Genomic DNA, 12496 nt, shown 5'->3' with positions numbered 1-12496 from the left:
TCTGTAGGTCAGATTTTGATTACGTGGGGCTTGGTCGCTAAGAGACCATTTTAGTGAGCTACTTGGCGCTCTATAAAGAGAGGCCACTACCAGAGAATGCCATTTTTTTCCCTCGAGATCCGCCGCGTTGCCTCCATTCACGAATGGGACGCATTCCCATTGAAATGGAGTACGGAAACCTTCCTGTGTTTGCATTTAGGTATACAGTTCAGAATACTAGGTGGTAGAAACAAATGCGGAGGCCCAACATTACGGCGTCCTTAAAAAACCACTGTGCAGTTTCGTGACGCTAAATCCCACTTTTTTATTCTGGTATATAAACTGTACACGTACATATTCAGTCAGGCAGCTTCCTAGTTATTGGACTGCTGCTGGTTCCTGCTGGTTCCTGACTGATAGCTGTGGCATTACTACATTTATCCTTTTACTAGAAGTTGATCAACTGGAAGTATTTTTGTTGAAAATGAGGAGACAATGTTGACAATAGACAATGGCAATCATGAAAACAGATGTATTACACGTTAATCACACTTTGTTAACTCTGGCTTCCTGTAGCTTCGCATCTCTTCGCTTCTCCTTGTCCTGGTATTTTCGCGGCAGAATAAAATGTCAAAGCTGAACCATCGACCGCGCCTAGCTAAGCCGCACCAACATTTTGATGTAGCCTGCAATTTCTATTATTATTGACGGTTATTATTATTGACGGCGTTATTATTATTGACGGCGTTATTATTGGCGGTTATTATCGACAAAGAGGTAATGCTTCAGGAAAAATCTGATGGCCAGTGTTGCGTGCACATTCGGTAGGGCGCATTCATTGGTGGTTTCCATCGAGGTAGGCCCTTTCATCAGCGTCGCCCAGACGGTGACAGTGCCCGGTACCGGTGATGACAGGCACACAAGCGCCCAATATCAGCAGTGTGCGGCCTCTGGGCGCTTCCCCCGATGCCACCCCCTTCATCAGTGGCGGCCTACCTGGGGACGCGGCCCGACACCGGGTGTAACACGATGACAAAGAAGCTCACTTAGAAACGACCACAACCGTCACCCTTCATGGAAGCGGGGACCAGCAAGAAGGCTACTCTCCCGACCCTGGCAAGATGACCATCACGGAGAGCAAGAAACCAGGTCGACGACTTTCGTGGAAGGAGTGTGAACGCCCTGTTTCCAGATTGCCTCGTCCTTGCTTCGAAGATTGGATTTCAGATGCGGAGCTCTGTGGGCAATACCAACACTGATTGGCCGCATCAATGTCATCAAATTGCTCTGCGTAGGGAACTAGGGAAGGTGGTGGTTTTATAAGCGTACACGTTTGGTGCCCTGGCGTGTTCTTATGTGTACTGAGAGATGTAGTGACGCAGACTGTCAAAGTGCTCCTACATGGAGTGGGCTCCCATAGCTGGAACACCTGTACATATTGCACAATAAACCATTTTTCTCTCGCTCTTACTCGTGAACGTACTCATCCTTCACCTGAAGGATCCCCGGCCTAAACGCTACCCTGAGTCCGAATAGCAGATAGCAGCCCAAATTTGTTGAGCGTTGCTCGTGTTTGTACTCTATAGTTTAATGGTCTCCACTAGCGTACAGCCCTATTCACAGAAACTCACTGAGAATCACACTCACGTATGTGAAACATGTGCACTCATCATCGAGTATGCCGAGCAATGAATAGTTTACAGATGTTATGTAAGAAATATTCAAAGCTGAATGTTTCGTCACAAGGCGCCACGTAAACCAGTCATGAACAATATTACGCCTTTCCTGCAAGCTTCTACGAAACATGTATGTTCTAAGCTCAAACCGCGGCCCAAACAAATCTACCGCATCTCACACACTCACTAGTCATTACGGACAAAATCAGTACTATAGTGGCATCAGAGCGAAGAACGATACTGAATTTAAAACATAACAACCAGTGGATTCACAGTAATTGGCAATATAAGCAGAAAAAACTCAGGAGCAAATTACGGTGGTCGTGGCTTATTATAGGCGCGAAAAGTAAATGATACTGTGTCTTCGAAAACAAGCTTTAGCCCGGCCTTCTAGTACTCGCGCCGAGCAGAAGTGCTCACGTGATCAGCTTGTGAGAATTATTTTTTGTTCTTTTTTTATTTGAAACGTTGCCCCATTCTCCGTGCTCTCCAACCACTCATTATCGGGTACTGCCGCTGGAACCGCAGTTGTTTTCACCGCAGAGGCGTTATGTGCTGCTACCGTAAACATAGATAGCATAGGCAGGTGAAGGTAAGCAGTCGAATCATCACCACGTGATCAAACACGGCGGCGCGAAACGGAAGTGTTGGAAAATGTAGCTAAGCACGAGCTTCATTCGTATCTGGGCTGTTCTTCAGGGGAATATTGTCTGAAGGTTCCGTTTCTTGATGGGCATGATGCCATGGTATTTGCAGTAGAGAATAAATAACGGCAGCCTGAAAGAGACCTATTGCTCAGAAGCGTAAGGGATGCACACTGGTCCAAGTACAAGTATGCGTCAACAAATCTTAGTGTTCTTTTTTTGTAGAATATTTTAACTGGAGCAGTTTCATTACATCAAATAAATCATAAATTGGACGTATACGTATCTGCTTCCGATTTTTCAACGGGCACTTTAGGATGATTGTGATAAAATAAAAAATTCCTTTTCTGTGCTAGATCTACAGCGTGCCCGAGCTATCGTTAGTCCAGCTATTCAACGAAAAAGAAGATTAAAAAACACTATGCAAGATACGATTGTAAAGGCTCATTCACACCGGCGACTGACAGTGGTCGCGCAACCAAGTTGGTCTGCAAAGCGACCAGTCGCAAATGGTCGCAAATGGTCGCTTTTCTCGAAAAGTGACCACTTTGGGCCAGTCGCTCATTGCTCGATTTTTCAGTCGCGCGACCTTGGTCGCAAAGCTGCTCAACCAATCAGCGCCGCGCCGAAAGTGATGTGTGTTGTCGTCCACGCCAAATGCAATGTCCGCGTCACGATATGCAGGCTACAGGCCGGTAATTGGTGGCTTATCTTGTGATTCTGGGACGCAGCAGTTGCAGCAACGTGTCGAATGTACGCGGTCGCATTCGCTGGAAGCTGAACAGCAGGAAAAGAACGCACAACACAAACCCTTTTTCCAGCTGCCGTTCGTTGGATGAGCACGCCACCCAAAGGTGAACAGTGGGTGAACAGCTTTACTTTAATATTATGCACCGAATAACACGCATTGCGAACTAGAAATTACAACTTGCTCTCGATAATACTCGTTGCCATGCGCACAAAGTTCGGGCAGGAGGCGGCTTGCGTGGCCGGTCACTTCACGCGAGCGGAGGCACGGGCGCACCCACGAGCGTCGCGTTTTCTTCGGAGGCTTCCGCGCTGCCACAGCTGACACCACGGCGGAGCACATCAGCACAGGGACGACGTCTTCCTGTTCGCTCGAATCAAAATCCAGCCATCGCTCGAATCAAAATCCATGGCTGTTGCCGGAACGCGAAACCAATTTACACAGTGCCAGCGAAGTGCGCGCTAACTGCGTAGATCCCTAGAATTCTCGCTGAAGAACGGGAATGTCCGGGATTGCGACTTGCAGGTCGCGCTCAGCCGGGCTTGCCGGTGTGAACATCAGTCGCCTTCGGTCGCTTTTTGTTCGCGAGTCGCAAATGGTCGCGCGACCTCCTCAAGTCGCCGGTGTGAATGAGCCTTAAGACATACGGTGTCTTCAGCTGCTTGTCTAACGTTAGCTCGGACACACGGTATAATCTAAAGCAGGCAAGTCTGCAGCACGATCACCTTGTCGCTGCGCTGACGATGCCGGCAAGGAAGAGTCCACTTAAACCAGGAATAGTCACCAAGTATGTTCGGACATAATACGGCAATATCTGTAACGAGTTCGATGCAGAGCTTTAGCATATATATATGAAGACAGTGAATTTCCAATATATGCAGCATTCCATACGGCGCTTCGTACATCGAGACCGTTCATTGAAATCACCTAATAAAAGCAGTAGTCTATGAAAAGACAGCTACACCGTGGTGTCTGTAGGGCTAGACAATGTGACTTCCCCCTAATGATGCGCCTGTATATTCAGTCGCCTAAAAGTCTACGAAGTTGTTTATGAGTTCTACGAAACGGCGACGTCTCCAAAAGCATCAGTGGGAATAAGCAAGAGGTTTCCTGAAGCGCTGAAATACAGAAGCTCCATTCTAGGCATAACTCAAAAACCTTCTTACATGACTTCTCTATGGTTTCTAGAAAATTGGCCGAGTAAAATTAGACAGCCTCTATTTGACTGTACCAGGAAAACTGCGCAAGGACGAGACCAGTGATTATAAGCGCTTAAGCAGCAGCCGAAACGTCGATTTTTCGTTAATATTGATCACACCTAAAGAGCTTAACATAGCTACGTATACACTAATCGTCACCAGTGCTCGGACATGTGCTGCACCTTCAGACTCACTCTCAAAGCACTCTACTTTATGTCACACTGGTAGTTATGAAAGCGAAAATGCATAACGCGGCTATGGTCGGCCCCACTATGGGCGTAGCACAGCTTTCCCTGCTGCAGGACAGCGGATAAGCATGGAATGCTTTGAAACAGTTCATAGGGACAGCTTTCACAGCACTTTAAGCAATGTCTTGCGACAGTGGTATCGGCGCGCGTGAACTGTGTGCACCTTGACGCCTGATTTTGTACAGACAATGTATGCACGCAGGTGACTTAAAGTGTTCGGTATGACGACAAAAGAATCGAACTTGTTTTTCTTCCCGTTTTCTTGCAAAGTGTTACATACAATATTTTGTATTTATTCCTCGGCAGACTATACCAAAGAGATAGCACATTTTCTGTGCTCTTTCTTGAACCAGTTTATGATCTGCTACCATATCCGACATTAACGTCAACAGGGAATGAGCCAACTGTATTTTTCTCAGAATGCAAACAAATTAGGGGCAGCTTCACACTAGCGGTGCGCAGACTGGGCAAACAGCGAAGCTGCCGACCCCACCAAGCTTTAACTCGGTTCGGCCAAGTTTTTGCGAGGTTATGCTTCGAGACTCGGCTACGTTTTCCGCAAGAGCACCCTCTAATCATCGACAGCCCAACGAGCAACGAACACGCGGTCATTAAAGTATCTGGACGCTTGTGGACGCTCAAATTCTTTCGCTCGGTTTTGCAGGCTCGTAACTCTGGATCTTCTGCGAATCGCCGACGTTTCGCCGCCGCTTCGGCGGCACGATACTCGGCATCGGACCGAAGTCACCTTACTCGCTCTCGAGTAGAGGCTCTGCGCCTTTCGCGCCGCGCTTGCTCTTCTTCGGGAGTGACGCTCTTCTACGGCGGCCCCATCTTCACGGCGATGTGCTCCGCGCGGAGATGGCGGGGTTTTTTGGGTCGCCGCGGCGGCGACGCGGAGCTATATATCCCGTGGGTCGGCGCAGTGACGTCACGGCTTAGCTCCGCCTCTGCGCAGCCGCGGCAACCACTCCGCATTTCGCGGTGACGTCATGGCTCGGCAAAGCTAAGGAGAAGTGATGCCGCGCACGCGTTGACGTCACGGCTCAGGCAGCTAACGCGAGGCTCGGCGCGGTCGTCGCCGCTGGGGCGAAGCCTTGCTAGGCGGCGTATGGTTCCGTAATCGCCAGGCGGTGGTTTTGCGGCGTACACTCGACGGACAATCCTCGAGCTTAACCAGCTTCGCTAGTTCACAGGGGTGTGCACCATTGCGCTTACAACCTTTCTGCACTACCTCAAGGGTCGGCCCACATTTCGGGCGTACACTACAGGACTACACCTCCAGCTTAAACAGCCGTGCTCTTAAAAAAGACGAGTGTAGTTGCAGCACTGGCAAAGCATGCTCTCCAAGTCACATGACGTTTAAGTCTATTCTTGCGAAAACGAACAAGTGCTAAATAAAAGTTGGCATTTTTGTAAATAGAGGAATGCGCCGGTACTTTATAAACAAATGTCATAATTCATACCAGACCCTCTGGCCGTTATCGTCTAATTAGAGCACGAAGAACTTGATGGTCCATGGTGTCAGAAGCATCTAGACTCAGGTGATGCCCACACCGTGAATGCGTCTCGGACTAAGTAAAAAGGCAAGTGCCTGGTCTCTCAGCTACGCCAATGCCAGCGCTTTACCGAAATGGAAGGTCGCATAGTTGACCTTAGGCGACTGATCTGTGCCAGAAGAAATGTCCTGAAGATTTCATCGCAACCCAGCCGACAAGGGCTACTGGAATCTGCAACGCTAGCTAGCCGCCTTCTACACCACTGCGCTTGCGTATTAAGTGTACGAAACTGTTCTCGGTTCTAACGTCAACGACTATGGCTCAGAACCATCTGGAGCAAGACATTTCTTTCAGATTTCATCTTATATTTAATTTGGAGGAAGTCTAAAACCTTTCTTTGTCTTGCCCTTTATGTGCTTTAAGTCTACGTAAAGGTCGGCGTCGTTCCATGGACCTTTCCATCAGGTAGAGAGAAGCTCCTTTCTATACTAATGTGCAGTAGGAAAAAGACACGCACGGCTGTCTCTGCAGAACCTTTACGGCGAGGCTGCCGCGTAATTACAGCCCGTAGAGCGCACTTTTATGACACCAAAGGAGCTCTCGTTGGAAAGGTCTATAAAGCAGCCGCATTCATTACATCCTGTACAACAGCTTCCTCTGCTGTGTTTTAGCTGCTTCTACGTCTCCGCGTATCAGATTTTGTAGGGAGAGTTTCAACTGCATGATAATCTTTTTCGACGGAAGCTGCACAGAGATTATCCGCATGTAGACGTATCCGTAGTACAGGTACGCTATGACTCATAACAGCGGTATTTTATCATATTATAGGCACGTATTCATTGTTTCTCTATTGTATGGTGGGCTCTTATTTATTTGAGGTATTTATTTCTTTATTTATGGCCCCCTTCAGGGCCAACGGCATTAATGAGGAGTGGGTTAGGAAAAAACAATAAAAAAACAATCAAGTGTAAGCATATAGGTAATCGCCTGGTACAACTTTAGCTAAGTGTACATATTACAAGATATAGAAAACAAATATGAACGTTGTTACGTAGCTTATCAGATAGGTAGCAGCATTGTCATAAAAAATACATAAAAGTTTTTTTCATATTTTTATTGCATTTGTTCATCATTTGTCATGTCTGTATTCACGTCCGCGCGTCTGTCCATTTGTGTTTCACACTGATTCTGGGTTCATTATTTCTTGAATTGTTTGTTTTTATTGCCTCAACCAATATGTGAAGATAGTAGTGATTATCTGCAGTACATCTATCACAGATTCAAGCGCATCGACACTAAGTGTTTCTCTTTGAGCGTTTGTGCGTATTTTTCTTCTTTATTTGCTGACTATTCATGTGAGCTCTCGATATTCTTTTGGCAATAAAATGGTGGCCCAAATACCGGTTACCACATTTGCCAGAATGTCCAACATAAACAAAGAAATTTATCTATCAGGTGCAAAAGATGGGCCGAACTCCAGTTTCCACGCTGGTAAATATTATTATTGATCATAGAACTGGCCACTGTTTAATGTCTGTACTACCTTAACAAGATGAAACAGTTATTACCCGACACGCCTTCAAAAGTAACCTTCAGAAAATGAGGTCCAGTGCTTATTCCTTACCTGATCAATGCTTTTGATTGCTCCTAGAAGAGTTGGGTCACACCCACGAAACCATGCCGTCAGGGCTAGGGCCATGATGAATGGCACGGCGTACGTTAGAATAAGCAAGAATGCGCTCGTAACGGCTGTTCTGTGCAAGAGCAAAAGTGTGTAGAGTAAGTTAATTTCCAACCAGGGCACTTGCTATTTACGAATCAACACCACAGCCCAACATTGCATTCAAAAAAAAAAAAAAAAACTGCCCGCGCATTCATCCCATGTAGAAGATAGGCGACGGTAATGCAATTACCATTCTTACTCGCGACAGGTTGTGGATTCTTCTGATGGTGAAATTAACGTGTAATATGTTCAATTAAATATTGATTACTTAATTTATGTGGTTTATTTGCTTCCTGTATACATTTTGAAATACTATAATTGAGATTTGAATATCTGCTGACGATATGTACGTTCGATAGAAGTGTACAGTTTAGGACGAAATCCCCATCGGTCCAGTAGCACTAGTAGACAAGAGCACATCGTGTTCTCGTCTGTCGCTCATGGCGACGAGCAGAGGTGGGTGGATAGAGAAGCGAGATGGATGCGTGTTACGTCTAAAGTGTTAGATTCCGCGGACAAAGGTGCGATCGAGCACATTGGTGGTCCTTGCCGTCGGTACCATGTAGAGGGATGCTCACTCGGTGCCAAACACCTCCCTCGCGTATTCCTAAACCATGCGTTTTGGGACTTATGGAAGTCGATACTGAAGTCCCCGCGCTGGCTGTGGTGAAGCGTCATTCAGGCTTCTGACTGTTCTGGAAGGTGTCTGCTGTCATGTGTGAGAACACTGATGTGCAAATTATAACCATTGCCAAGCAACGTTAGATGCTAAAGTCAGAAGTCTGGCTGTCCAGTGCAACATGTCATTAGGCGCCACTGGCAAGTAGTTGATTTACTTTATGTCACGCAGCGTCCGCCTTCAATGTGGCGTCCCAGTTCCCAGTATTTAAACGTAATCAGGTCTTGTGCATAGAGGGCACAATTGACGGGGGGACCAGCAAAGAGCCGTGAAATGCTCAAGACTCACTCAAGGCTCCTATTGACGAAACATTGGCTCATGCCAGCGACTACCATCTGATTACCATCTGACTGCCATCCAAAATTCTCTTTTCTCCTCAAGTAATCCTCCTTTTTAGATTACATTTTACCTGAATATTTGAACAGTCGAAGAGAACCGGTCCTGTTCCAAAACAGGGTCTTAATCTCTATACACAGATAAATTCCTACAAGATAAGTACAATCTGCCAAAAAATGTCCTATAGGTATAGCAGGCATTTAAAGCGCCTTTCTAACCGCAAGAAAAGCCTTTTTCATGCTGCGCACACATAGGAGTCTGCTGCGCACACATAGGAGTCTGCTGCACACTGGCTTCAATACAGAACTGCTAGTGTTACTTACAAAGTCGAAATAAAGCTAAGTTCACATTTTTTTTTAACCACACGCTACCGAACGTGCCCAAAAATAACCCAAAGCAGTTAGACCACCAGGCGGGGCGACAAACATAAAAGACTATCAGTTTTAACATCTGACGTAAATGCGAGTTTTGATCAGGGCGTTACCCTATTAAACGAAAGTTTTGCCAAATTTTTTCCCATATCCATCAAGTAATAAAGAGCCACCTCCCTTCACTTGGTCTACCGTTGTGCCAATGGGCTACGTACTCGTTACGTCGGAGGGAGTCCGCTCTATCATTAAGGGTCTTAAAACATCGTCGCCTAGTGGTAGTGACAGAATAAATGGTAAATTTCTAAAAAATACGCTTGAATACTCTATCATTCGAAGCTACATTATTTCAGAGTCACTAGAATCCGCAGCTGTTCTGAGTGATTGGCTGAAATTCTGAAATAGCAGCAGTGCACAAATCCGGATTAACTCTTGATCCTGGTAATTATCATGCTAGTTTCGTCCCATCGGTCGTATGCAAGATTCTGGAGCATAGTATATTTTCTCACTTGGAAAGCTTTCTAGAAAATAATCAGTTTTCACACGGGCACAACACGGCTACCGTTCAAAAATTTCCTGTAAAACTCAAATATTACTTTTCACTAATGATTTGCATCAGGCTCTAGAGTGCTGGATTATGACAAGTTGCATTTTCTTTGATTTCTCAAAAGCGTTCCATCAAGTTAGACGTTACTTCTTTTTCAACTTAGCCATGTTAATCTCAATTCTGACGTCTTGAACTCGATTAAAGCTTTTCTGGCCAACCGTACTCAGGTAATTCCTACTAACGATTTTGACTCATGAATTCAACGTGTTTTTCTCAGGAGTTCCGCAGGGCTTGGTAATAGGACCATTATTATTCCTGATCCTAATTAATGACTTACCAACTGTTTTTTCCTCTAAAATTTGCTTATTAATTAACGACTGCGTGATATATCGAAACATAATTAACGATGATGATTTTTCTCCTCTTCAGCGCGACTTGAAAAACGTTCTATACTTGGTGTCATTCTTGGAAGATAGAATGAAATGCTACTTAATAAATATCTATGCGCGTTTCACGCCGCTCATGAACGAGTCCAGGCTGTTTCCACAATGACACCCTACTAGAATCTGTTTTGTTTTACCGGTACCTCAGAGTTCAGATTTCTGATAACCGTTCATAGAAACAACATGCTCGAACGATCACAGAGAAAGGTAACAAAAAAGCTTGCTTAGTAAATAAAATTTTTATGGCTGCAAGTTCTTTAAAATGGTTGCTTTACATCACTCACAATCGGCCACAACTAAAGTACGCAGCAATGATATGGGATGCTAGCGAAGTAACACTAACGAATGAACTTGAGGCGATGCAAAACCGTACCGCACGTTTTATTTCGTCGAAATATGGCCACACTGCAAGCGTTACATAAATCACGTAAAATGTTGATATTCCCTTAGTTTCTACCCGTCGTGAAATTGCTCGTATTGTTTTTTTTTTCACAAAATTTACTATCATAATAACAACCTTCGTCAGCATTTAATTCGCTCACCACTTGTCATCTGAAATAGGACTCACCACAGACAAAAGGTTGATGTCCCTCGCAGGAATACGGTAATATGCTCACGGGCTTCCTACCCTAAAACTTGCATAGCATGGAATAGCCTCCCATAATCAGTCACCTATAGCGCGGTTACATCTCTTTTAAAATCTATTGTATTTACTATGTACGACAGTGCTTGACTGTTTCCTTATACTGTTTTGCTTTGACATGTGTTGCCTTATTAACTTTATGCTTTTCTATATTGTCTATACTGTATACGCGTATACTATATATACTGGATGCGTGCTTTTGTATAATTTGCCCCTCCTTGTCTATAATGTGTAAACCCTGCGGGTACATACAATAATAAATAAATTCGAGCATACAGCGGTTATTGAAGCAAATTCACTGAATATGTCAGAAAAACATGGTTTTGCGGAAGTTTCAGAAAACGGTAGTAAAAAATGCATAACCAGCATATCGAATATTGTTTGAAGCACTATCGCATTCCTGAAGTTAACACTAAGCGGTCAAATAGTTCGCACACCCGGCATTTTTTATTAGAGCATTATGATCAGTAATACCATTGGTAGCACTACGTCAACACATAAAAACGACAACTGTAAAGCTATGTACCTTCTTTCTGCATTAAACATATTTACACCTTTCTTAGGATAGCATGCATATTCGGGTTGCTGTGCATCTAAGTGGCATTCATACCACTAAAAAGAACAAATATGCGTGGAGAAAAAGATTCTGCGTAACAGCGCAATGCATTTCTTAGCGAGTAAATAGCAACAAGGAAATATCTCCAAGTACCTTCGCGCTTCGGGAAGTGTTCGAGAAGCCAAAAGCCTTTGCGCCACCATTTGGTCCAGACATGAGCGATACATTCCGGCCGCCATGGTACCGAAAATTGCGGACCAAACATCCTCGTCACTGGTCAAGTCGAATCTGAAGCTGTTCAAAGAAAATATTCCTCATGAGTTACGGAAGCCGGAAAATGTTCATTTCAGAATTGCGTTCCCTACCTTCACTAGAAAAAAAAAAGTGATGAAAGAAAGTGACTTACTCAAACATGTATTTCCGCAGATCGAGATCCCCCAAAGTCTGCGCTTGGGAATTGGGGGAAATTGAATCGAATACGACCTTTGCGACGAGAGCTATTGGAGCAACCAGCATAAAAATAAACTGTACGCAGTCCATCCACACCACTCCTCGGAGTCCACCCTGTGGGTTACCATAAAATAAGCACATTGTTACGTCAATCTTTTGTTGTTATCAGCTACGGACTCTACGGTGGTTGTATGAAAAGTATTGCAAACTTATATTCAACCTTTTTTAAAACTCTGTTGGTCGTTTACCTAAATGTCAACCTTAATGTCATCGTTTTTGTACGCTCTTTAAGTTTTTTATGTAGACCTTACCAGTCAAAATGCCCACGCAAATTAGACATCTGCTGGCCATCTGTAGCCAGCCAGAGTATTGTTAGGGATATCGAGAAATTCAGATAAACAACGACTTGGGACCGCCTGTTGACGTTACAGGAAAGAAATTGCACTACGCTGAAAAAGCTACGTAGTGGAACGAGGATATAATTTGTAACCAGACATGAATGTTCTGCGACTAAACTAACTCATCGCAATTGCGAGCGACATTGCAGTGACAACTGCATATACGCAGCTTCCCATTTTTATTTACCGAGGTGAAAGAAACTGCATAATTTCACAAAAACCAAATCAAGTATGTATTGTTCACTATTAAGTGGATTATCGGTCAGCGATTTTTAGTTGATAGACAATTGATAAAATTTAAATATTTATCTAACTAGATAACTCCCATCATAAATATCGTTCAAGAAGCTGTAGGAAAAT

At 44.6% G+C, this 12496-nt stretch overlaps 1 protein-coding gene across 1 annotated transcript in view; it reads right to left on the bottom strand.

Annotated features, from left to right (window-relative positions):
- Positions 1–11576, bottom strand: part of LOC125947377 (sodium-coupled monocarboxylate transporter 1-like) — a 452303-nt gene extending 440727 nt beyond the window's left edge. The window contains exon 1 of the mRNA XM_049671972.1: positions 11442–11576. Coding sequence (XP_049527929.1) covers positions 11442–11527 — 86 coding nt within the window. The 5' untranslated portion in view covers positions 11528–11576. The remainder of the gene's footprint in view (positions 1–11441) is intronic.
- Between the last annotated feature and the right edge of the window lie 920 nt (positions 11577–12496).

The sequence above is a fragment of the Dermacentor silvarum genome, chromosome 8 (genome assembly GCF_013339745.2).
Source record: "Dermacentor silvarum isolate Dsil-2018 chromosome 8, BIME_Dsil_1.4, whole genome shotgun sequence".
Lineage (NCBI taxonomy): Eukaryota > Metazoa > Arthropoda > Arachnida > Ixodida > Ixodidae > Dermacentor > Dermacentor silvarum.
Note: the sequence above shows the minus strand (reverse complement) of the source record. Positions and strands in the feature narration are given on the sequence as shown.